The sequence below is a fragment of the Barbus barbus genome (genome assembly GCF_936440315.1).
Source record: "Barbus barbus genome assembly, chromosome: 45".
In the NCBI taxonomy this organism is placed as follows: Eukaryota; Metazoa; Chordata; class Actinopteri; order Cypriniformes; family Cyprinidae; genus Barbus; species Barbus barbus.
Genome location: NC_136723.1, coordinates 12,321,109 through 12,348,204, shown reverse-complemented (window position 1 = coordinate 12,348,204; position 27,096 = coordinate 12,321,109). Strand labels below are relative to the sequence as shown.

Sequence of the window (27,096 nt, the reverse complement as noted above, 5' to 3'; positions counted from 1 at the left end):
TCTGCAGACAGGGTGTGCAACGAAAAATGAAAGTGTTCTTCATCTCCTTGAAAACCGTACTAAATTTCTGAGTCTCATGGGCGCTGGATTGAGGTCAAGGGTTTGGGCATATGATTTGGAAGTAACCAGTGGATGGGCAAAGGAGAGAAAGGAGTTTATAAGGAAGTTTACCTACATTTCACTGCTGGTTATACCCTGCTGGTTATACCCTGTATAATTGTTTATGTGACAAATACAAATCTTGAATCTATATTCCTTTAAATAACGCACAGCCCTTACAGATATAAGAGTGTGTGGCTAACATGAAGAACATATGTCATCCCTGAGGAGCCGCCCGCTCTCTAAATCTGTTGATAAGGATGTGCCAGAGGAGGAGAAGGAATCGCTTCTTTGCAGCTGCCGTGATTGGACTCCGTAAAAGAAACAGAAGGCCTTGTGCATGCAGAGCAATGATAAAAATAGAACAGAAAGACAAAAAGCAGGACAAGATCAGTAACATGCAAATTATCAAAGTGATAATAAAATATAAGCAGTATTCACATGCAAAAAATAAATAAACAAATTATGCTAAATATATCTAATGGTTAGAGAGTCGGACTCGTAATCCAAAGGTTGCGTGTTCGAGTCTCGGGCCGGCAGGAATTGTAGGTGGGGGGAGTGAATGTCCAGCGCTCTCTCCACCCTCAATACCACGACTGAGGTGCCCTTGAGCAAGGCACCGAACCGAACCCCCAACTGCTCCCCGGGCGCCGCAACATAAATGGCTGCCCACTGCTCCGGGTGTGTGTTCACGGTGTGTGTGTGTTCACTGCTGTGTGTGTGCACGTTGGATGGGTTAAATGCAGAGCACGAATTCCGAGTATGGGTCACCATACTTGGCAGTATGTCACTTCACTTCACATTAAATTTTACACTTCACATCAACACTGCTTAAATTGCCAAACTATGCTGTAAGCAGCACTTTGTCATCCAGATCAGGTAATAAAATTTGCAAGAGCGTGATATTGTACTACAGTAAATTAAAAAATAAAATAAAATCGTTTTTGCCATGTATGCCATGCAAAACAAAATAGTTTCAGAAATGTAGAAGTAGAACACCTGCATGATAAACAGCGTGTGCTTTAAGTCTGCGACAGGTTCCTGTCCAGTGGGCTGCTGCAAAAACATCCCGCAAGTGTCTCATTTGTGTTTACATGGCTCATTTCGGTTGTGACAGCGGTGAGGTAATTAGCTCCTATAAGACTCAGATCCCATGGGGCCGTTTCCACAGGCCTCCCACTCACCTCTTCAATATCACTGTTTTTGCGCGACTTGTAGATGAACTCTCCGATGGCCACGAACACAGACAGCACTAGACCAGCGGCCAGCACGATGAAGATGCCTCCGATGTTCTCCACACCCAGGGCATTGGCCTCTTTGCTGTCCTCCTCAGGGCATCCGTTACCTCGCCACCATTTCTCCTTCATCATGTGCAGCTTTCCCTCTTCCTGGAGCTGCAGGATGGCGATGGTCACCTTGTCCCGGTAGGGTGAGCCTGCAAAGAACCATAGTTCTTTAGCTGGTTAGGAGAAACAAAATCACACAGAAGTGTTTAAAGAAGAGTCCTACACAAGTGCAACAGAATGCATCTTGAAGAAGTTGAACTTCAATAATCCCTTCAATAAAGGAATGCACAATATATCCCTATTTTTTAATGATAAATTATGTGATATTGGTTGATATTGGATATTTAATTCAAAAACACAAATAACTTAATAACACTGTGTGATTACAAATGTAATCTTTAGCAAATCTCAAAATGAATATTCAGTTTTCATACTGTACATTATCATGTTTTACTGCCTAAACCGATTTTTGGTGAGTTTTTAGTGTTTTTTTATTTTTTTATTTATATAGACAAAATAGTATTTTTTTAATATTATGACATTCAATTATGTATCATTATTGGTGCATCTCTATTTTAAAGCAAATAAAATGCAATCAAAATATCCAATTTATTTATATTTTATATAGAAATATATAAATTTTTTAAATATAAAATTTAATAAATATTTTATGAATACTTTTAAATTACATAGATGCATAAAAGTACTTCGGAATTAAGGATAGCAAATAGTCAAACAAAAATGGATGAATTCTGCACGCTGATATAGCTAATTGTATTTTAATTCAACGGTTTAGTCACGCAACCTTCTTCAGGCATTGTTTTTCCATATTGTTTTGAGTATAAATATAATAAAATTAACATAATACAATCTACATATTTCAAAATGCATTGAAAATGCAAAAACTCAAGTTTAAAATTTGTACTATCGTAAACATGCATCAAGGACTGACAGAGAAGAGAAAACTTGAAGCACTGATGTCACATGGACTATTTTATCAATGCCTTTACTATGTTTCTGGGTCTTAAGCGTGGTAGTTGTGTTGCCGTCTATGGAAGAGAGCTCTCGGATTTCATCAAAAATATCTTCATTTGTGTTCTGATGATAAATGAAGGTCTTACAGTTTGGAACGACATGAGGGTGAGAAATTAATGACAGAATGTTAATTTTTGGGTGAACGGTCCCTTTAAAAATAATTTTCTGAATTTCATTAAGGAGCATCAAGTCGGAAATACACATTTCTGAGATATCCCACATCTGACTGTGGATGGAATACAGCAAATCAAACTCAACAGGAAATCAGCAGTTAGTATTTCATAATAAATTCATAAAAGCACATATTGAAAAAGAAGTCACGTCTCTTGCCTAAGACTAAGGGTATAGGGGGATCAACAGCTTGTTAGGCAATATGTTGGGCACCATTACCTATTGGTGTGCCAACTCCATAGCCCTTAGAGTCTATCAGGCCTCCAACCTGGGTGAGGTTGCAGTTTCTCTGGCTGATGTACTCTATGCTGGTGGACTCCATGAGCAGGGCATAGTCGGCGGTCAGGACTCTGGTAATCCCTTCCTTGTTGTTCTTCACCAGAGCTGTGTTTTTCCTGCTGCTCATGAATGCCCACATCTTCTCGTACGTTGAGATTTTTGACTTCTACAAGCAAATAAAGAGTTCCAAAGAGTTGATTCTGTCTTCAAAAAGCACAACATTAAAGACAATGGTCACGCTGCCTGGATCAATATTTCTTTTCATTCTTTCAAGTTCTTGTCTTCGGATCTTGTTCTTTCATCAGCTACTGGTAAGGGCTTTTCAAGTCTGATAAGTTCTCCCTGATCTCTCATTAGACTGAGTCAAAAGGGGACAAGTTGTAAAATTTTGTGTCTGAGTGTGTCAGTGGACAGCATGGGGAAATGGGGCAGCTGTGCACTAAATCTCTCACAGCTGATTCGATTTGTCTCAGTCCTCCACAGGCCTGTATTTTTATAGATATACGTGGATGTAATCATAGCCTACAATCTCGGTGGATAAAGCTCACCCTGGCTTCTGTACACACTTCTCTGCTTCATCTGTGTCACTTGTTTGTCTTTCTCGCTCTCTCTAAATGATGAATGGTGCATATGTGTGGCTCACGCTCATAAGATAGATCACTGGATTATTGGAATTACTGGAATTTTAGATGGCCGGATTGGTGGAGGTAAATAGAGTTCAGGAGGATTTCAGGTGGATTTGTGAACGTGTACGCTTGAGGTATTAGCAAGGACTCTGTGATGACTTCCTAGAAAATGAAAAGAATCAGACCTTTGTCACCTTTGAATACATGAATTTCACGTGACTGAAAGATTCATTTATCGGTTATATTATTGCACATAATATTTAATGCAAAACCCGGCATTCAATATTTATCCTAGATATTATATGATTATTTTTTATTTAATATATGATATTCAACTTTCCCCTGTTTTTATTTTTAGATTACATTTGCTGTCATCTATCACTTACGTAAAATTATTTGTAAATCATTTAATAACAGTTTATGATGCAAATAGTTATATTTGCATGTGAGGTAAACAACAAATTTGGACAAATAAATACATACAAAAATAGATGTATATTTTTATTTATTTATAAACAGTAGAAAGTTATATATTTATATATAAACGTATATAAAAAGTTTGGGTTTGGGTGCTTTTTTAAAATATTTTTTCTTTTTTGATCAAAGTGACAGTAAAGACATTTAATGTTACAAAAGATTTATATCTCAAATATTTGTTTTACTTTGTTCATCAAAGAATCCTGAAAAAATGTATCATAGTTTCCACAAAAATATTAAGCAGTATAACGGGGTCCAACATTGATAATAATAAATGTTTTTTAATCAAATCAGCATATTAGAATGATAATATGCTGATATACATTTTAAAAGTAGTGCAGTCAAACGATTAATCGCGATTAATCGCATCCAAAATAAAAGTTTTTGTTTACACATTATATGTGTGTACTGTGTATATTTATTATGTATATATAAATACTCACCCATGCATGTATATATTTAAGAAAATATTTTACGTTTATATATTAAATGTATTTATATATAATATAAATTATATTATTAATATAAATATATACATGTAACTACATGTAAATATTTTCCAAATATATGCTGTATGTGTGTGAATTTATATATACATAATATATATACACAGTAAACACAGATATATTAAGTAAATAAAAATGTTTGTTTTGAATGCGATTAATTGCGATTAATCGTTTGACTGCACTATTTAAAATGTATTAAAATTGAATCGTTTTCACAGTATTTGTTCAAATAAATGCAGCTTTCTGAACAGTAGTGCTAATACATACACAATATATACACATTTTTGGATAAAATACTATACAATTTTATTATCATTATCATGAGACTGCGAACAATTATTAGCAAATTGTGTTTAGCACAAATTTTGATCTGTGTTTGCATTGCTACCTGATATAATTTATTTAGTGAGTCTGCCACTAAAACATCACACAGACAGCGTGTGCAAAATAAACAGCACAATTATTGATTTATTATTGATAATTTATTTTTAGAATTCCCCTTTCAGTATGAGGGGACATTTATTGGATGCGATGTTTTTTGGTTAACACAACTCAAAACTCATCTGTGTGTGACTCTGCATCCATTTTATTAGTTTGTATCTTATCATGAGACAGATGCACAAGATTGATCTTCCTATTTTGCTTCCTAGCAGAAATTCAATAAACTTACTCCTAAAAGCTCCAGCTCCTTCTGTGCAGACAGCCTCTTGTAAAATTGATAATTTGCTGAGTGTTTGGACTGTGGCTGACTGTTCCTTCTGTATTTCAATAGCTTTCATGTAAACAGTGTGTTGGGGTGCATCGATCCTGCATGTAAGATGTTACCTTAAAGAAAGTCATTGTGGAGCCATCTCTCACTGCTCCATATTCAATTCTAGTCTGCTTGGCTAAATCGTCAGCTGAATCGATTGGGGAGTCCATTCTCTCCACTGTGAGGAAAGCTGCCAGGTTGGCCGTGTAGGAAGATATGATGATTAAAGTGAAGAACCACCAAATCCCTCCCACGATTCTGGTGGACAAAGCCTTGGGCATCAGCTCAGATCCTGAAATAACATACAAGCGCTTAGAAAAACACAGACAGTGGCCTCAAGTATTTGGACTCTTAAGCCATGCTGACAAATGTTTGAATGTCATTGCAATAGATAGCAAAATACAAAACCAAGTGACATTTAAAAAAAAAAAAAAACAGCTTTACAAGCAAATGACATTTAACAAAAAATGTTTGTTAGGTTTTCTATTAAATAACAATAGATACACAGGTAACACTTTAGAATACTGTTCCATCATTAATGAATAACTACACAAGAACACATGAGTAACGCAATATTAGCACACTAGTAACTAACAAGAAACTCTGATTAATGAATTAGTAAGTAATAGTGCTTAGTCGAATGTGGTAGTTCACTATTAGCTAATCAGTAACTATTATTATTTCATACCTCCCTAAGAACTACTGTATACAGGTTCATAATTAATATGAATAATACATAATGTATAATTAATTCTAAAGTAAAGGTCATGGTAACCCACTAGTAATGACTCAAGTGTTACTACATCCTCCTGAAGAAATTAATATTTTCTTCAGAAGGATGTAGTAACACTTGAGTCATTACAATCCAAAACCTTACATATAGCTCAAAAGCTTAAATTGACGTCAGTCAATATTAGGGAGTTATGATGCTTTTCACTTTAGAGTACTGATCCAAGTAGTTAGTAGTTTCTTTAAAAGAATTTGATAATTCTTGAGTCATTAGTGGGTTACCATGATCTTCGTTTTAGAATTAATTATACATTATGCATAATTCACATTAATTATGAACCTGTGTACAGTCGTTCTTAGTGGTTCTCCAGGATATATAAAAAATAGTAGTTATTGATTATCTAATAGTGAACTACTAGTTTCAACTGAGCGCTATTACTTAATAAATCAATAATCATAGTTTTTTGTTAGGTAATAGTAGTTACAACAATGTTAATAATTCATTAGTGACTTGTTCCTGTGTAGTGTAGTTATTCATTAACAAAGGATCAGTATTCTAAAGTGTTACCCCACTTAAAATTAATTTCTTTGTTAAAATTCTTCTTAACTACTATTTCTTCACATTTTATTACTTTAAAGGGTTAGTTCATCCCAAAATGAAAATTCAGTTATTGATTACTCACCCTAATGTCGTTTCAGACCTGTAATACTTCCTGTAAGACATCTTCAGAACATAAATTAAAATATTTTTGATGAAATCTGAGTGCTTTCTGACTCTCCATAGACAGCAATGCAACCACCACATTCAAGACCCAGAAATGTAGTAAGGACATCATTAAAATAGTCCATGCGACATCAGTGGTTCAACCTTAATTTTATGAAACTACGAGAATACTTTTTGTCCGCAAAGAAAACAAAAATAACCACTTTATTCAACTGCTTCTTCTCTTCCGTGTCAGAATATCTTACTTTGTGCTCTGAAGATGAACGAAGGTCTTATGAGTTTGGAACGGCATGAGGGTGAGTAATTACTGACAGAATTTTCATTTTTGGGTGAACTATCCCTTTTAAAAATACGTACTTCTCAAGAATCTTTGGTTTCTTAATAATGTTAAGACAAAACATTATATAACAATCTTTGTAATATCTACTTGAAAGTCAAGGTGCATTTAACTCTAGAAAGAGTGCAAATAAATGCAACAGACTGCTACATCCTGAGAAAAGATCATTAAGATGGTCATATGCTAAAATATAATATTAAAAATTTTATAATATTAAAAATATTTTGTATAGCAGTAAAATAAATACAAATTTAATCAGGCTATTTTTAATACTTACGATTGTATGTGAAGTCGAAATCAACACCAACTTTGCTTTAAAATGCATCGCAAGATCTCCTAACTGAAGATCACATGATCACAAACTGAAATCACTTCCGTGAAGTGACCATTGCATGTTCCCTTTGCTAACGGACTTCTGGAAGGGCCCTTCGTGAAGGGATTCAGTTGCTCACCTTCATTTGGAACGTCCCTACAGATGGCGTCCCCTTCCCGAAGTGCCCTTCAAGGGCACAAAAAAGACGTTTGGAATTCGCCCTAACTAGTAATATCATTGCGCCTGCTGCACTCATGGTACGGCACAAAAGTTCCTTGATTAATACACCGGAATAAGAGTATAGTTCCTAGCCATATCAGCCTAGAAAATCGCAACTTTTCATTTTCCGTCAAGTCTTAGTACACGATGTAACTACAGAAGAGTCAAGTTTTAAATAGGAAAAATATTGAAACTCTTTGGTCATTTTTGAGCAAGATGCTAACGGTCTAATCAGATTCAATGATCTATGCTAAGCTGCAGCTAAAAGTGCTACCGCCATACCAGGAGATCGGCTGAATGGATTCGAGAACGGTAAAACTCAACTGTTTAACTCTTGGGGACTTGGAAAACAAGCCTATTTTCAAAAATAGTAGCGTGTTCCTTTAAGAACTTTCCTTGTTTTTCATTCGTTTGTCATGAATTCAGCCCCTGATCCAATCAACATTTACATGAACATTTAATGAACGAAATTCCATTAAAATCAGGTTTTGAATGGTCAGATCGGATATCAGACATTACTTTTTCCATTATTCTTTTCCAGAATGAGAACAGAAAAAGAAACGCTTTAGGAATAGAGATGCTGCCTTCCTCTGAACCTTTATCTGCTGATGTTGCTCATACCTTATAAAGCGGTTTACACACTTTCATCAACTATTTCACAATATTTGTTTTGTTTTACTTTTGTTTTTTACTGTAGAATAATTTCTCTTCTCATTTTTTAGAAGCACTGCCTCCTCTAAGAAAACAACCCTGACACACAAACGCATACACATACACACACATCCCCAAACAATCCCACACAAAAGGCTGAGTCGCCCAGGACACCAGCAGTGAGAAGCTTGCTGTGACAGACTAAACAGGTTTATTTTTTTATAATTTTTTATCAAGGGCTCATACTTTTGATCTCATCATACTCATACTAGATTTTAACCTTCAGCTTAATGATAAATCTAATGTGTGTTATTCTAACTGGGGATTTTTACTATGGCTGGCTGACTTAAGGCATTGATAGATCGCTAGAAAATGAAACCATCATGGGAACTGTACTTCATCTTTGCAAAAAGCCAAGAAAAATAGAAGAATCCTTTTTTGAACACCATTCTGATTAGGTGTTTTATTAAGATACATGGGAGGAGAATGTCCTATTAGCTGATTAATACGCGGCAATTTTGTAGTTAGAAAGACAGACCACTGAGTCTAAGTTTGATATATGATACTGAAGCTGCAGTGATTGTCTTTCATGCACAGATACGCAGGTGAGGTGGTTGCAAGTTGAAATGACAGCACAGTGTGTGTGTGTGTGTGTGTGTGTGTACTGTATGTGCATTTGTATGCTTTCAGTGTCATGTGGAGCACAATTTTAAAATTCAGTTTGATTGGCAGCTTTAAATTATTAGCTTTGATCTAAGTGATACATCTAACAGCAGTGATTACCCACCAAAGTAGTCAGCAAAAAACAAATAAACACCTCAACAAAACTGCCATACATGCTGTTTTCCTTTAAAGTAGTCAGTCATGAGAAAAATAAAGGATAATGATTATGTATTATGTTACATATTTCTTAAAAGATAAGAGGAGAAAAAGGCTAATGTAAAAGTTTTACTATCTTTCAAAGTGCTCTGTTAGCATTAGCGTAACTAAAAAGTAAACACTAAATATGAATCCTGCTGAAAAGTAAAAAGGAAAAAACTGTGTTCAAGATGGCCAGGATGGTCTGTTTTGATAGTTTTAGATGGGTTTTGGGCTAGTCTGGTTAGCTAGAATAGCTAACAACCAGCTTGACCTGGCTGGATATAACTTCAATCTAGCTACCCTACTGAAAGAAGGTAGGCTGGTTTTAGCTAGTTTAAGCTGGGAGTAGCTGGTCTCCCAGCCTGGCCAGCTAAAGAAGTGGTAAAAACCACTTTAAAACCAGTCTGAGAACCAGCTATAACCAGGCTGCAAGACTAGCTAAAACCAGTTGTTTTATTTTTTAGCAGGTCTAATCCATGATCTTGATCTTTCAGTAATGCTTATGCTAGTAAATCCCTTTGAAAGATACTAAACATTTTTACATTAGCCGCCTGGGGAGCAAGAGCTCACTGACAGAAACCATGAGGTGTGTTTGTTCCTTTGAAAATGCTGTCTGTGTTGCTACTCTCAGATAATTAGCATAGCTAAATGCTAACTACTGCCCTAAGTCTTACTCTTAAATGGCATGTGGAGAACACAACTGTCAATCATAGTCCTGATTTTATCAGTGTAAGACAAGATCACACATCAATCTATTTATTGAAGCAAAAAAAGGAAGAAGAGGAAAATCATCTGGACAGTTGACAAAACCCCAAACAGAACAGCAGAGGCTAAACTTCGAATAATCCTCTTAAATATTGCCCTGTCAGCTTTATGACAAAAACAAACAGCAACTATTTATTGTATGTTGGCTAATTGGTCCAACCTCGCATGCTTTAATTGATGAGATGTTTCAAAAAGTTGACAAGGTTATTTCAGTAACCTGGTGTAGGAGGTTTAGCTGTGGTAGGTAATACACACACACACACACACATGCACACAAGATGAATACTTAACTAATCAGCCCAATGAACACTCTGAATGTATGTGGGTTTTAAAAAGCTTTTTGATCCTATTTAGGGGTCATTTTTTGATCATGTTAGCCAAGGTTTCTTGTACCAACAAATCTAATCTAGTTTTACATGAACATTTTTCACTCTCTCTGACCTTTAGAATTGATTTAGGATTAACCTGTTATTTGCTGCTGTACCATTAAGACTGTCAAAGTAAACACCTTCTTCTACATTAGTGCTAGTTATTTTCATGCTGAATTTTTTAGATATTCATCTTATATTATAAATAGAAACAAGTTTAACATTATTTTTAAGCTTCTTTCTAAAATCAGGTGTAAAATGTGTTTTCAGATATAATCTTAAATATGCTGCAGTTTAATAAGAATAAATGATTTAATTTTAATTTAGTTTATGAATCCAGCATATTTCACCAGAGAGAGAGAGAGAGAAAAAAGAACCTATGATCAAATCACAAAATAGATAGGGTGGATTTTCCTTTTATGTCATATTTAATATTTTTCTCTCACAGTATAAATAGATTTTTGTACTTGAAAATATACTTGACTTTTACAGATTCCTATGCTTTCATGATGTGAAGAGTTATAATTCACAAACAAATGCAAATTTGGATATTTCATGCTATGGCCTGCTTTAAGTATAATGAAATACCCTAACATCCACGAGTGACACGAAATGCCCACAACTGCACTCCACCACTTTTCTGTAAAATTCCTGTTAGTCCTTCTTCATGGCTGAGCGGTTGTTCTGACGTAAATAAGATTTATCTAATATTTCAGAAGAAAACTCTTTGTAACGTGAGGTCAGACTATGCTGCATAATGATTTGTCTGGTTCTCCCGTGCTCATTAAAGTTGCTCTTGGCGTTTCACACTTTTCTGCACACCTGGCAGCTCATCCATTTTGTTTCATACCTTCTGTAGCGGAACCTACAAACCTCTCCTCACTAGCATCAAATCCATTACACCAGAGGAAATCCAACTAAAAGTTTGCAAGCCAGAACAAAAATACATTTTATAACTGGATGTGACTTGTACCACGTGCCAGAGGTGTGTTGTCATCTTTATATCACTACAATTCCCTACTGTATCAATGTCATTGCATAACAAATCTCAACCCCCCCACACAAAAAAAACACTTAACAACTCTTTCTTTTCTGAAAATTTGTCTCTATTCATTTCAACCAGCCGGTCACAAAGGGATTTTTTAGTGAATGTATAAAGTCCCTCAAGCTCACCAGTGCTTGTGCCGTTTTTCTTGATCTAAATAAATGCCACTTGGTTCAATGTTTTTTGTCAGCTATAACAATGCAGCAGTCTAGAAGTGTTTTATGTGACATACCTTGACGCATTAGAGCCGCAACACCAAACCATAAACTATTCAACAGTGTGAAGTTGTTCTCAACCACTTCAGAAGACGGGTTGCAGGGGTGAGGGTTATACCATTCATATGGTGTAAACCTGCGAAGAGTAAAAGAAAACAGCTTTACACCGAAAAAAAAAAAAAATGCAGACAACACAGAAGACTGAGTGTTAATACTGCGCTTGAGAGGCTGCATGTTTGGCAATTTCTAAACTGCTTTCGCAGAACAGATAAAATATTCTTCTTGCTACAGGCTATCAATAACTGCTCCAACCAAAGCTTAATAAACATCTTGTTTTATGGGAAAACTTTCCAGTGTTTCAATCTCTCCGGTTACTAAACAAAGAGAGAGCTGGAAAAGGAATCTTAATTTAAACTGTAATGTGCTCTTTTACATTAACTGATTTAAATGTTAATTAACGATTTTTTATTCATGTAAAAAAGCACTGTCAATTTATAATGCCACTGTAAATATAGTGACTAATTATACAATTATTTTAATTAAAATTATGAAATTGATTATTAAAATAAAAATAGCTATACAAACCTGAAATAGTTAGACAACTTTTTGTTTAATTATTCACTGTAAAAAAAGATATGCAATTTTGCACTTAATTGAATTGTGTTTTATGGTTAACGGAAATGTCCGTAAAATTAATTTCCTGGCAGAAAATTACCAGATAATTTTCCTTTTTTTCAGTGTTTCTTTGATTACCTGTAAAAATTAAACACATATCAATAGGGCTGTCAATTTAATATATAAACTTATGATTAAACTTTTGTGAAAAAGTCTTGTGTCACGAATCTGGTCCATGCTCTTCCGGACAATCACCACCAGATGTCACTCACTCACCACATTGACTCTCACACCACACTTCTCTGGACTGCAATACCCACAATCCATTGCACTGACGACACGCAGCTGATTACACTGATCACACAGCTGAATTCACTGATCACCCCATCACACACACTATTTAACCTGGGACTTGCTCTAGCTCAGGGCCGAGTATTGTTAGCGTTTATCACTCTTCTAGCGATAGCAACTCTACAGAGCCATAATTCTAGTCCTAGTCTTGCCTTGTTTTCCTGCCGTGTCTGACCCTGCCCGTGTTTCCTGGATTAACCCTTCGCCTTGCCGTTTGGACTCTGTTTGCTCCCCGTTTGGATTATTGCTCTCGTCTCTGGATTATCTCTCTGCCTTGCCACTTTGGATACTGTTCGCCGATCGTTGACCCACGCTTGCTCCACGGATTGCTCTGTCTTGCCCTTGCCATACCTGTTTGCCGATGTCTGACCCTGCCTGTTTCTGACCATGTTTCTTAATAAAGCTTTGCACATGGATCCGCACGTCTCACGTCTCGTCAGCCCCGTAACATCTTGGCCCCCTTCCTGATTTTTTATTTCATTGCATGTTTGTCACACTTTAATGTTTCAGATCATCAAACAAATTTAAATATTAATCAAAGATGACAGAAGTAAACACAACATGCAATTTTAAAATTAAGGTTTTTTTTTATGAAGGGGAAACTCAAATTCAAGCCCACATGGCCCTGTGTGTAAAAGTGTTTGGAACAAATGAGAAAGAAAGTAATTGAGATCTATCAGTCTGGAAAAGGTTATAAAGCCATTTCTAAAGCTTTGGGACTCCAGCGAACCACAGTGAGAGCCATTATCCACAAATGGCGAAAACATGGGAACAGTGGTGAACCTTCCCAGGAGTGGTCGGCCGACCAAAATTACCCCAAGAGCACAGCGACGACTCATCCAAGAGGTCACAAAAGACCCCACAACAACATCTAAAGAACTGCAGGCCTCACTTACCTTACGTTCATGACTCCACCATAAGAAAGAGACTGGGCAAAAATGGCCTGCATGGCAGAGTTCCAAGACGAAAACTGCTGCTGAGCAAAAAGAACATAAAGGCTCGTCTCAGTTTTGCCAGAAAACATCTTGATGATCCCCAAGACTTTTGGGAAAATACTCTGTGGACTGTCGAGACAAAAGTTGAACTTTTTGGAAGGTGTGTGTCCCATTACATCTGGCGTAAAAGTAACACAGCATTTCAGAAAAAGAACATCATATCAACAGTAAAATATGGTGGTGGTAGTGTGATGGTCTGGGGCTGTTTTGCTGCTTCAGGACCTGGAAGACTTGCTGTGATAAATGGAACCATGAATTCAGCTGTCTACCAAAAAATCCTGAAGGACAATGTCTGGCCATCTGTTCGTGACCTCAAGCTGAAGCGAACTTGGGTTCTGCAGCAGGACAATGATCCAAAACACACCAGCAAATCCACCTCTGAATGGATGAAGAAAAACAAAATGAAGACTCTGGAGTGGCCTAGTCAAAGTCTTGACCTTAATCTTATTGAGCTGCTGTGGCATGACCTTAAAAAGGTGGTTCATGCTCGAAAACCCTCCAATGTGGCTGAATTACAACAATTCTGCCAAGATGAGTGGGCCAAAATTCCTCCACAGCGCTGTAACAGGCTCATTGCAAGTTATCGCAAACGCTTGATTGCAGTTGTTGCTGCTAAGGGTGGCCCAACCAGTTATTAGGTTTAGGGGGCAAGCACTTTTCCACACAGGGCCATGTGGGTTTGGATTTTGTTTTCCCTTCATAATAAAAAACTTCATTCAAAAACTGCATGTTGTGTTATCTTTGATTAATATTTAAATTAGTTTGATGATCTGAAACATTAAAGTGTGACAAACATGTAAAAAAATAAAAAATCAGGAAGGGGGCCAACACTTTTTCACACCACTGTATATATATGTACATACATACATACATCATTTCATAAATTAGCAAATCAATCATGAATTACTTTTAGAACACAACTTTTTGTAATGTTTATTCATTGCTTTTGTCTGCATCTAGATCATGTCAATTAACTGTTTATATTCCTGTAAAAAATCACAAAAAATTATTTATAGGGATGCCAATTTAATATGTAAATTTACTGTAACTAATTATAAAAGATTAATAAATATAAATATTTAATATCAATAAACGAGATAAATAAATAAATAATAACAAACAAACTTTTTGAACACAAATCGTTGTAATGTTTATTCATTGCATTTGTCTGCCTTGAGCACTGTTGCATCACATATTTCTTTAATCAATACTTTAAAAAAAATTTTTAATACAGTGCTGGAAGCCAAAAAGGGAAACAACTGGTGGAAATTTCATTTTGAAAGTAATTACAGTTACACAAGAACATCTGAAAGACGCATTCTCCATTCTACCACTCAATAATTGGGTCATTTATAAAACCCTCATGGTGAATCGATGCCTGATCAGAACGTGTCACAAGACTCATTTGTCATGCCTCACGAAGTGTAGAAGCTCACTCTATAAACTGCTACTATCAAAGCTGCCAAATTTCAAAATCACAGTTTAAAAGCCCCCCAGCAGACTGTATCTATGAACAAATGGGTCATTCAGTGAACATGAACCCACACTAACACTGAGACCCCACCAGATGTCCATTAAAAGAGTCTGATTGGACAGCATTTTCATTGCCCATTTGCATTTTAATTGAAGCAACCAATCATCTGGCTCTGATGAGGTAGTGTGGCACGCTTGATATTCTCTTTAGGTAGATGTGGACATCTGCCCAATGCTTATGAACTGGGCTTCAATAATACTTGTACTCTCTCATACATAAAATACAAAACATTGTTAACTGAGAAAGTGCATTATGTATTTATTGAGGAAAAAGTGCATCTGGACAACCATGACTGAAATTTTTACATCATTAATCTATATTCCGACAGTAATATAATAAAGTCTGGGCACCGTGCTTATTACTTATTGATCTATTTCAAGATCAAATCAGCATTTTGATTCTGGCGTCTCATAAGGGCAGTGATATAATAGGAGAGAAATACACTGCTTTAAATGCACTCCCACAAAGAAACGTGATATCTATTGGCACATTCTGCAAAACAGCTTTAAAATTTAAATAAGAGGGCGCAAAAACTTCTTGACAGCTTCAAAGAGAGATGTACGATGTTCCCTTAAGCTGCAGATAACAGCAATATTCTTCAAATGACAGTCTGATAATGTGTCTTCACATGAGATGAAGAAACTATAAAACATCTGAAGACAATTGGATCAGTGTTCCTAGATCTGACTGAAACACAATTTGCACCTTTGCTTTGCTATATTTCCAAGAAGCAGATGTTAAACCAAGACGTTCATCCATACCTGGCTATCACAAAGAGCACACAGCTCACTCCAAGACAGGCCAGCAGCACGTACATCCAGATATCCGGGGTGAGGGGGTTGAGGAAGGAAAAGACACCTGGATTGGTTCCGTTTGGTTTGCGGTACAATATGCTGATGCCCAGGGTCATGAAAGGTTTGGAGAAGTGGTTTACAAGATGACAGGCACTCATTTCGACTGCTGGGAAGAAAATGCAGATAGATGCAGAAAATATTGGAGTTCAATCACTGAGATACAAACAAGTGATGCCTGTGGGGATGGATCCCACAATCTGTTTGAAGCTCCCTGTTGTTTTATGAAGCTCATTTAAACAAAAGATGTGCAAAAAGGCTCATTTATAGATTTGTATTCCTACTATGCTGATAAACACTGGGGGCTGACAAAGGTACTTGAAAACTAATTTATGTAATTCATAATCAATTTAAAACAGACTTTTTACAGCCAGATGAAAGCACAAATGCTGTTTTACATTGAAAAATATCTAATAAATTGTACAAAGTAAAAGATCTTGATGTGTTGCATACACAAATGTAGTCTTCCTACCAAAGCTTTAGACTACTTAAACTTTTGGTAAATAAACATAATCAAGCAAAACAAATTATCAAACAAAAATTAATTCTTTGCTTATCTAAATTGCCTGTGAAAAGCCAAGTTACAAAAACATCCATTAGAAACTGAAATTTCTTGGTTAATCAAGTATTAAATGGATAGTTCAACCCAAATTAAAAATAATCTCACCCTCATGTCGTCCCAGCCTGTAAGACCTTTGTGCATCTTCAGAACACAAATTAAATTCTTGATGAAATCTGAGAGCTTTCTGATCCTCCATAGACAGCAACGCAACTAGAAGGCCCAGAAAGGTAGTAAGGGCATCATTAAAATAGTCCATGTGGCGTCAGAGGTTCAACAGTAATTTTAAGAAGGTACAAGAATATTTTTTGTGCGCAAAGAAAACAAAAATAATGACTTTATTCAACAATTTCTTCTCTTCATGTCAGTCTTCGATGCGTGTTCACAATAGTACCACTAATGTCACATGGGTTATTTTAATGATGTCCTTACTACCTTTCTGGGCCTTGAACATGGTACTTGCATTGCTGCCAATGGAGGATCAGCGAGCTCTCAGATTTCATAAAAATATCTTAATTTGTGTTCGGAAGATGAACAAAGGTCTTACGGGTTTAGAATGACATGAGGGTGAGTAATTAATGACAGAATTATCATTTGAAATGTAATGGAAAGGCAGAAGGACATCTACAAAGACTGCATTTGGATGGTATGATTGAAAGACCTTGAACATCTTTGTAAAGCATCATGGGAGATCACTCACATGATCGATTAGTTCCCGCACCATGCCGTTCCATTCGCCTTTGTCATTCTGAGCTCCATATTTCCCATCAGAAACCAGCTTGACTTCATAAGTGAATCCCAGGATGTTGGACAGCTCTTTTAGCAGGTCTAGACAGTAGCCCTCAAAGCGATCGTTCCCATATAGCACCTTGTCAGACTTCTTATACATAACGTAAGGGTTCTCCTGTTCACAAGGTAAATTCACATGCAATGATGCAGTTGGTAAAACGTATTATATTTGATTTAAATATGTCACAAAGGCAAAGTTAGCTGGCCAGATAAGAGTCAAAAACAAATAAAAATGATAAAAGTAAAAAGTTGTTGTATACATAATTGTATACATAAGAGTGCTGATTAATAGCAATTAATCGCATCCAAAATAAAAGTTTTGTTTACATAATATACAGTATGTGTATGTAATGTGTATATTTGTTATGTGCATTACATTGCATATATATATATATATATATATATATATATATATACAGTATATATATATATCAGGGCCGGCTCCAGGCATGGGCAGGGGTGGGCTGAGCCCACCCAAATGACTGTCTTGCCCACAGAATTAGATGAAGATTGCGTTATTTTTTTATGCAGTGATTAAAACCAATCTGAAGCACACTGTATTTTGAGAAGTTTAATATACAGGTCCTTCTCAAAAAATTAGCATATTGTGATAAAGTTAATTATTTTCTGTAATGTACTGATAAACATTAGACTTTCATATATTTTAGATTCATTACAACACAACTGAAGTAGTTCAAGCCTTTTATTGTTTTAATATTGATGATTTTGGCATACAGCTCATGAAAACCCAAAATTCCTATCTCAAAAAATTATCATATTTCATCCGACCAATAAAAGAATGGCCATTATGTTCATTTATGCACTCGATACTTGGTCGGGAATCCTTTTGCAGAAATGACTGCTTCAATGCGGCGTGGCATGGAGGCAATCAGCCTGTGGCACTGCTGAGGTGTTGTGGAGGCCCAGGATGCTTCGATAGCGGCCTTAAGCTCATCCAGAGTGTTGGGTCTTGCGTCTCTCAACTTTCTCTTCACAATATCCCACAGATTCTCTATGGGGTTCAGGTCAGGAGAGTTGGCAGGCCAATTGAGCACAGTAATACCATGGTCAGTAAACCATTTACCAGTGGTTTTGGCACTGTGAGCAGGTGCCAGGTCGTGCTGAAAAATTAAATCTTCATCTCCATAAAGCTTTTCAGCAGATGGAAGCATGAAGTGCTCCAAAATCTCCTGATAGCTAGCTGCATTGACCCTGCCCTTGATAAAACACAGTGGACCAACACCAGCATCACTGACTGTGGGTACTTGACACTGGACTTCAGGCATTTTGGCATTTCCCTCTCCCCAGTCTTCCTCCACACTCTGGCACCTTGATTTCCGAATGACATGCAAAATTGGCTTTCATCCAAAAAAAGTACTTTGGACCACTGAGCAACAGTCCAGTGCTGCTTCTCTGTAGCCCAGGTCAGGCGCTTCTGCCGCTGTTTCTGGTTCAAAAGTGGCTTGACCTGGGGAATGCGGCACCTGTAGCCCATTTCCTGCACACGGTGGCTCTGGATGTTTCTACTCCAGACTCAGTCCACTGCTTCCGCAGGTCCCCCAAGGTCTGGAATCGGTCCTTCTCCACAATCTTCCTCAGGGTCCGGTCACCTCTTCTCGTTGTGCTGCGTTTTCTGCCACACTTTTTCCTTCCCACAGACTTCCCACTGAGGTGCCTTGATACAGCACTCTGGGAACAGCCTATTCGTTCAGAAATTTCTTTCTGTGTCTTACCCTCTTGCTTGAGGGTGTCAATGATGGCCTTCTGGACAGCAGTCAGGTCGGCAGTCTTACCCATGATTGCGGTTTTGAGTAATGAACCAGGCTGGGAGTTTTTAAAAGCCTCAGGAATCTTTTGCAGGTGTTTAGAGTTAATTAGTTGATTCAGATGATTAGGTTAATAGCTCGTTTAGAGAACCTTTTCATGATATGCTAATTTTTTGAGATAGGAATTTTGGGTTTTCATGAGCTGTATGCCAAAATCATCAATATTAAAACAATAAAAGGCTTGAACTAATTCAGTTGTGTTGTAATGAATCTAAAATATATGAAAGTCTAATGTTTATCAGTACATTACAGAAAATAATTAACTTTATCACAATATGCTAATTTTTTGAGAAGGACCTGTATAGCTTGAGACTGCCCAAACAATCATAAAATAACTCCAGAAAACTGGAGTTTTTCAGGAGGCTTCAGTCTGTTTCAGAAAAGCAGAGGCTGACAACGAGCGAACACAGGCAGAAATATTTGTGCGCTATCACGGGGAGTTTGCGAGTTACGAGGAGTTTAATGCACAAATATGTATCATAGCCTACCACTGAAATTACCTGAGCAATTTTAATGTTCTAAAAGAAAAAAAAAAACAATTCAATAACATGCGTTCATTGCATGGACGGGGAACGAGCATAATAGAAGCGTCTAAAATGCATGTAGTTCAGTTGAAAGCTTACCCCTTTTGACTTGCTGTTAATGTCGAATGTAAGACTGTAATACTGAAATAAGAGCTTGTGCGATGAAAGTTGTGTTCATTACTATAGCAACAGTTGGCTTGACTATCCAGCAAAGCAAACTATTCAATTTTTTTTTTGTCAAATTCCGCCGTTTTTAATTGAAAGTTGGGCTGTAATTTACATGATTCATGTAATTCCTAATTATTGTGTCGACAATAGCATGTTTCTGTCTTTCTGCATTTTCAACATATTAGTAATACAACTAAAATTGAATGTGTGCATATTTTAAAATAAAAATATTATTTGCAGTTCAGATTGATTACTTTACAAAAAAATCTTATTATTTATTTAGTTCCTTTACCATAGTGGTCTGGTCTTAATATTTTCCTCAAAACAATAGTCCCCCTATTGTTCTAGATATGATTATGGCCTTGTTTGGTATAAATAAAAATGTTAGTTGAAAAAATCACCAGTGTAGAAACAATGATCCAGAGAAAGAGAACAAAGAGGTTTATTATTATTATTATTCAATAAAGAAAAAAAAAGTTTATTTTGTTGTGAAAGTGCATGATATTCTAGGCTGCCCATGAAAGTTTTTTATTTTTCCTCCAGTGTACATATAACAGACTATAGTTAATATAGCAATATCTACAGTATAAATATCTAGCCCTCCCAAATGCCCACCCAGGATATCTGCCAGCCCACCCTTCTATAGTTGTCAAGAACCGGTCCTGACATATATATATATATATATATATATATACACACACACACACACACACACACACACACACACACACACATTTAAGAAAAATAGGTTATGTTTATACATTAAATATATTTATAATATAATATAATATAAATTATATGAATAAATAAATATATACATGTAAACATTTTCAAAATATATACTGTATGTGTGTGTATTTATAATTATAAATACACACAGTACAGTATTATAATTTATAATTATACACAGTACACACACATATATTATGCAAACAAAAACTTATTTTGGATAAGTTTCTGCACTAATATATAATTTAATTTAATTTTTTCTCATGCATATACAATTGTGCTGCTAAAAACTACATTTTGTGCACCAGTGAAATTATTCACAGGGTGAAGACAAATCTGAACTACTGAAAAAGTTGGTTTGCATAAATGAGGGAGTGAAATTGTAAGTTATACATTTACCAGGATTGTGGTGACAATTAGTGTTCTGTTAGCCATAGAGTCTGTGATGTTTTTGTTGTCTTTCATCTCAGTCAGTTTGAGGCCGGTGTAAGAGTTCCACACTCCAATCTAACAAAACAGTATAAAAATGACAAGGCATGAAGAACATGAGTCTCTGTTTGTGAGATGACAATAAAAGAGGGACAGACTTTATCAGTGAAGACTCAGGAAAGGAAAGGGAAAGGAAAAAACTAAATGAAAGAAAATTCTAGGTCTAATCCATTTGATTGTAAAACAATACTTTACTGCCCAATAAAACCCAGTTAAGCACTCAGCTACGCTATTTAATGCATGGTCTACATATTATGAATGATTTTGAAGCAATAATTATTAAATCACACAGAGGTAAAAATGTACTCTTACTTTCTACCTGAACAAAACATTACAATTTTTAAAGAGTTACACATTTGTCCACTAAAATAGAAGATCATAGTAAATATTCTTAATGCATCACACTTGAAAGCCATGTTGAATTGATGTTGTCATAAATAGGAAACACAATAACATATAAAGATGGAAGTCAAAAAAGATTATGAGAAATGGAATAGTTATCTAGAAATAAAAGTGTGAAACTTTACTAACCTACTTGCTAGCCAAATATATATAATACCACTCAAATGATTTATGAAGGATCATGTGATACTGAAGACTGGAGTAATGGCTGCTTAATGAAGCAGGAAAGGTTCTTTCCAATATTTCTGCAACCGATTAAGCTTTTCTGTTTTCTCCACCATTATACAAATTATGGAGGATGCCATCATAACAACGGGCTTTAAATAATTAAATATATGAACACAAAAAGCATAAGGAGACTGATAGAAAACATCTAAAGATATGAAGAAACGTTTTGAGAAACTTTTGAGGCATAACAGCTTCTATAAAAATGAAACAATGTCATGATATGTTGCTTGACAAGCTTGATATTTAAAAAAAAATATAAATATATATATTTTTTATATTTTCTCACTATTGTGAGTTTATATCTGACAATTTTGACATTTTTCTCACAACTTTGAGATTATATCTTGCAATTCTGACTTTTCCACAAGTCTAAATTGTGAGAAATAAGCATGCATTAAAAATATATAAGGTAACACTTCAGTATAGGGACCAATTCTCACTATTAACTAGTCGCTTATGAGCATGCCTATTATTAACATATTGTTTTTTATTAGTACTTATAAAGCACATACTCTGCATGACCATATTCTACATTTTGAATCGTACCCAATACCTAAAATTAACAACTACTTCACTAACTAAAAGGAGTTTATTGAGGCAAAAGTGACCATATATGTGACTCTGGACCACAAAACCAGTCTTAAGTGTCAATTTGTCAAAATTGAGATTCATACATCATCTGAAAGCTGGATAAATAAGCTTTCCATTGATGTGTGGTTTGTTATGATCACACAATATTTGGCTGAGATACAACTATTTGAATATCTGGAATCTAAGGGTGCATTAAAATAAAATATTGAGAAAATCGTCTTTAAAGTAGTCCAAATGAAGACTTAAGACTGGTTTTGTGGTCCAAGGTCACATATAAGGTTGCAATTACCTTTAAAAAAAAAAATTATTCCATAAAGGAAATGTGTTTCCATTAAAATCAACACTTGTAAAAACCTGTTTGCAAATTAATAAATAACATTCAATAAAAGCAGCCTTTTCAATTCTATGGATCTCAACAGATAGAAAGTGGTTTGAAAAGCTAAATAATGAGTTTTTCACAAACCAATTTGACGAACATTATACAGAATCTTAAAATAAAAAGTATGATATGATCCCTTTAAAACAGGATGTCAGCAGTAAAGAAATTAAACCAAACTTGCTTTTCTCTATTTAATAAACCCGTTGTTAACACAAGCTAATCTAGTGTATGTTTATATATGGCACTTGTCACACAGCTCATATGAGTCTGAAATGAGTGACTTATTTAAATTAATTTTAAAAGTAGATTAGAACTGCTTTCTAAATATCAGCCTGTGGATTAATGCACGTTTTTCTGCATGCCTGAGCTGGCTTGGATGGAGATGTGTTACTTACTGAGGCGCAAAGCATTGCAGAAAAAAGTGCCCATTTTACAGTGCTGGATATCGAGTATGATGATTTAACTGTCATAACTAGAACTGGCACACATTATGCATCTCAGCGAGACATTCTGGCAGAAGTGACTGGCAGCGATCTCCTTCCATAAGGAAGTGAAGGGATTTCTGCAGGGAGAGGGAAGCCGATGAAAGGTCACTGGCTCTACTGATGTGAATTTCACACAGGGGAGGAAATCCAAGCTCTCCACAGGTCTTAATCACAAACTCAGGGAATGAAACCAAGACTGGAACAAACCTTTGTCCATAATTTAGTAGGTCGTGATGCAGCATCAGCCGCTCGCTTTTAGGAAGAATTGAAGAGTTGTTTAGTCAGCATGGGAGCAATAAGGTCAATACAAATGATCTGGATAATTAATAGGTCTGCTTTGAGAAAAACATATTTAAGAGTCCACTCACAGGGAATTAATTTAATCCATTTTGAAATACATAAAGACACTCGATTTAAGGTTTCCAGTCCTTTCTGCTGCTACAGAAATCATTACGTCTCTCATCGGTGTCCAGCTAAGCTGACTCACCTTCGCTGTGCCATCCTCCTTGAGGCTGATGAGGTCTAAGTTGAACTCTTTCCGCAGACCATCAGTCTTGTTAAGGACTATCCATCCTGTCAAACCATCCCATTGGGCCTGAGGCACAAAAACAGTATACATTGAGAATGATGCACAACATCAGTTTTACTGCTGTGTCTTTCAGTCATAGCGGTAATGGAATATTATGCATCCTCAGGGCATGTGTGTTTGTTGTTTAGTAGAATGGACTATTGTGAAGATAAATAGAATCTAAACATGAACACTTGGATCATGTGATTTAGGTTTGCCCAATGATACATAAAACTGTGAATTATTGTATTATATCTCAAGTTTGACCACATTTTTTCTTTTATGACATAAAATACAGTGGGGAAAAAGCAGCACTTGCTCTAATATAAGGGAAAACAGCAATATTTAAATGTAACATCAGTAATAGTTAACCCAAAATTGAAAATTCAGTCATGATTTACTCACACTCATGTCGTTCCAAACCTGTATGAGTTTCTTTCTTATGTTAAACACAAAAGAAGATATTTTGATGAATGCTGGAATTCAGACAGTTGATGGTCCCCATTGACTTCCATTGTATTTTTGTCCCAACTATAGAAGTCAATGGGGACTAACAACTGTTTGATTTTTCAAAATTCTTCAAATTATCTTCTTTTGTGTTCAACATAAGAAAGAAACTTATACAGGTTTGGAATGACATGAAGGTGAGTAAATGACGACAAAATTTAACTAATTTTGGGTGTGCACCGTGACAATAGGAGAATCAGTTATGGAAACTCAACTAAGGAGACGGTTCAGATTCTGCAGTAAAGCAGCTCTAAAAAACAATAATGTCATTATTCAAGTTGATTTAGTATATAGAAAAACAGTAATATTGTTTAACAGCATTACAATTTTAATGTTTTTTTTTTTCAAAAGATCAATGTTAATTTGAAATAGAAACCTATTTATAGAAAGTCTCTTTTCATCAATTTAATGTGTCCCTACTTAATATAATTAATTTCTTTAAAAGAAAAATCTCAGTGTAGTGCATGATGGTGTATAACATTTTAAACCGATGTCTCTCCATCAGTGTTTGTGTTGTTTTTGTGCCCAAATTTGGTAACAGTATTACAAAACATCTGTGTTGTTCCTCTGTGAATAAATGTAACCAGCTGGTTCTAGTACAGCGGAAATGAGGGTCCAAACCAGCTCCTATTTGCAATATTAAAGTGTGCATGAGGGGGAGATTTTAAACTACTGTTGTGACTTATCAAAAAGCAAATCTTAGAGGTTCAACTTTATTAAAATAGGCTATACTAACTTACTATGGTGAGTTTACATATAGCCTGACATTAATAATAAAGCCATTCTTAACAATTTTAAGATGTGTGTTTGAGGATGTTTTATATATATATATATATATATATATATATATATATATATATATATATATATATAAGTATATATATAAGGATGTTTTAGTTATAAGTAGCATGTATATAAGGGGCAGTCGTGGCCTAATGGATAGAGTCGGACTTGTAACCCGAAGGTTGTGGGTTCGAGTTTCAGGTCCAGCAGGGATTGTAGGTGGGGGAGTGAATAACCAACACACTCTCTCCACCCTCAATACCACGACTGAGGTGAGACCCTTGAGCAAGGCACCGAACCCCCAACTGCTCTCCGGGCGCTGCAGCAATGGCTGCCCACTGCTCCGGGTGTGTGTATACTTGGATGGGTTACATGCAGAGCACAAATTCTGAGTATGGGTCACCATACTTGGCCACACACCACTTCCCTTTCCTTTATAATATAAATAAAAACAAATTATCATGTCACAGCTTTTTCATTTATTGTTCACATGCAACTACTACAATTATTCCAAATGTAAGATCAGACTGTGAGTTTAGACTTGTAGTTTAACGGCATACTTCTTAAGTAAGTTATATGTACATTTTTATATATATTTTAAAATGAATAAAAACTGATTTCACAGATTATGATGTTTATACATCAGAGCTGTCAGGCTTCATTTTATGAATAAATGACAAGTGCTCTTCCCTACACTGTGTGGTCACGCCTAGCTGTATTGTTCCCAAAAGCAAAACATCAAGCTAGCGTACCGTCATTTCATTTCCCCTAGTTTTGTTGTACCAAAAATGAGAGCAAACAATCCCAGAATTCAATCAGCTGAGGCAACTAAGCAAGAGTAATAGCCCTGTTCAAGCCCTCTCTAGCTTTGATAAGTGGGTGGGATATCAGAAAAACAGCACTTCTGTTCTCAAGGTTGCAGTGTTTCTCAGAGCACATCTCAAAATAACAGGCAACGGCTGGCCTTCAACACGTCACCAGCTCATGCTCAGGTGGATACAGCTTTACTATCCCCCAGGATTCTTGGAGACTTGATGATGACCTCGATGTAAACCATTTCCACCATTTCAGGGAACTGTAATGAGCCACTCGAGACAAGTAACAATGTGTTCACATATGCCAGAAATGATATTTTATTAAAAAAAACAGACTTTGTTTTAAAAATGACAACAGGAATTCACGTTACTAATTTGTCATTTAGCTGACACTTGTCCAAAGTACCCCTGGAGCAACCCAAGTGCCTTGCTCAAGGCCAAAACATTGCTAGTTTTGCAAAACATTGCAACTCCTGTGGGATTTGAACCTACAACCTTTGGGTTACCAACGCAAACCTTTAACCACTATGCTGCACCACAAATTCTTAGATACAACATCTTTTCTGAGACATCTGGCATCTCTAAAGATCAAGCCTGCTGGGTAGGTTACTGGTCTGTTAGTGCTGACTTACTGTCATACTGAATTGGAGTGGCGGTTAACAATGGTCACATGACTGATCATTTGAAATGTCTTTGATTTGTGGGGTAAGAGAAGAAAAGCTTTTGGCCATGAAGTCAGGCTTATGAAGTCATAAAATAATGAATAAAGTAACGATTACAAATGCAAAAACATTAAAAAGCAGGAATGTGAATATTTTCTTAACATATAAACTTGCTTTAACTAGTGTAACTTCAATGTTACAGCTAAGCTGTGATTGCTGCAACATTTCACTTCTTTCTAAAAGCAAAAATGATCTTGTGTGTATATTATGATAATGACAACACATATTTCCCTTGTTGGTTTTGAGAAGCAGAGGGTGGTGACCCTAATATGTGGATCACAAACATTTTTAGTGCCAAAAATTATACTAATTTTCACTTCAACCCTACAATTTGGCCGCAAGCAGGGATAAATATAGTTAAAACCTCCCTTACACGTGTGACTAGAGCTGTGGGTCTTTAATGCAGTATCGTTTCATCAGAATCATATGCAGTGGAATATAACCAATGCTCCTTAAATGGATTGTAAAAACATTTTTATTTTTTTCTGCTACAGTACAGCAGCTCCATTATTTGAAATTATATTTCATGTAATACATTCTGTAGCTTTTTCCTTATAAAAGGCAGACCCCATAAGCAAAACTGCACTGATCAACATCTCCTGCCCAACGGGTCAACATAAACAAATACTACATTTAAAGCTGTTCAGCCTTCTGTCACATTTGATTAGTCACACCGAAATTCACATTACAGTACACTAAAGTGAGTAAAAATGACTTAAATGGACAAGA

The 27,096-nt window shown here is 35.9% G+C and overlaps 2 protein-coding genes across 5 annotated transcripts in view; both read right to left on the bottom strand.

Moving 5' to 3' along the window:
- LOC306864330 (T-complex protein 1 subunit theta) overlaps nt 1–27,096 on the bottom strand; it is a 163,546-nt gene that overhangs the window by 38,778 nt on the left and 97,672 nt on the right. The window lies entirely within an intron of this gene.
- Nucleotides 1–27,096, bottom strand: part of LOC306864328 (glutamate receptor ionotropic, kainate 1-like) — a gene marked incomplete at both ends in the record, with an annotated part of 56,825 nt that overhangs the window by 2,053 nt on the left and 27,676 nt on the right. For 2 of the 4 annotated variants that reach the window (XM_079408285.1, XM_079408288.1), the window contains 9 exons: nt 1,284–1,534; nt 2,811–3,036; nt 5,305–5,522; nt 11,475–11,593; nt 15,714–15,909; nt 17,059–17,266; nt 20,798–20,905; nt 23,180–23,224; nt 23,460–23,567. In XM_079408285.1, coding sequence (XP_079264411.1) covers nt 1,284–1,534; nt 2,811–3,036; nt 5,305–5,522; nt 11,475–11,593; nt 15,714–15,909; nt 17,059–17,266; nt 20,798–20,905; nt 23,180–23,224; nt 23,460–23,567 — 1,479 coding nt within the window. Of the gene's footprint in view, nt 1–1,283; nt 1,535–2,810; nt 3,037–5,304; nt 5,523–11,474; nt 11,594–15,713; nt 15,910–17,058; nt 17,267–20,797; nt 20,906–23,179; nt 23,225–23,414; nt 23,568–27,096 lie in introns of all 4 variants that reach the window. The other 2 variants (XM_079408286.1, XM_079408287.1) reach the window with 2 other exon arrangements.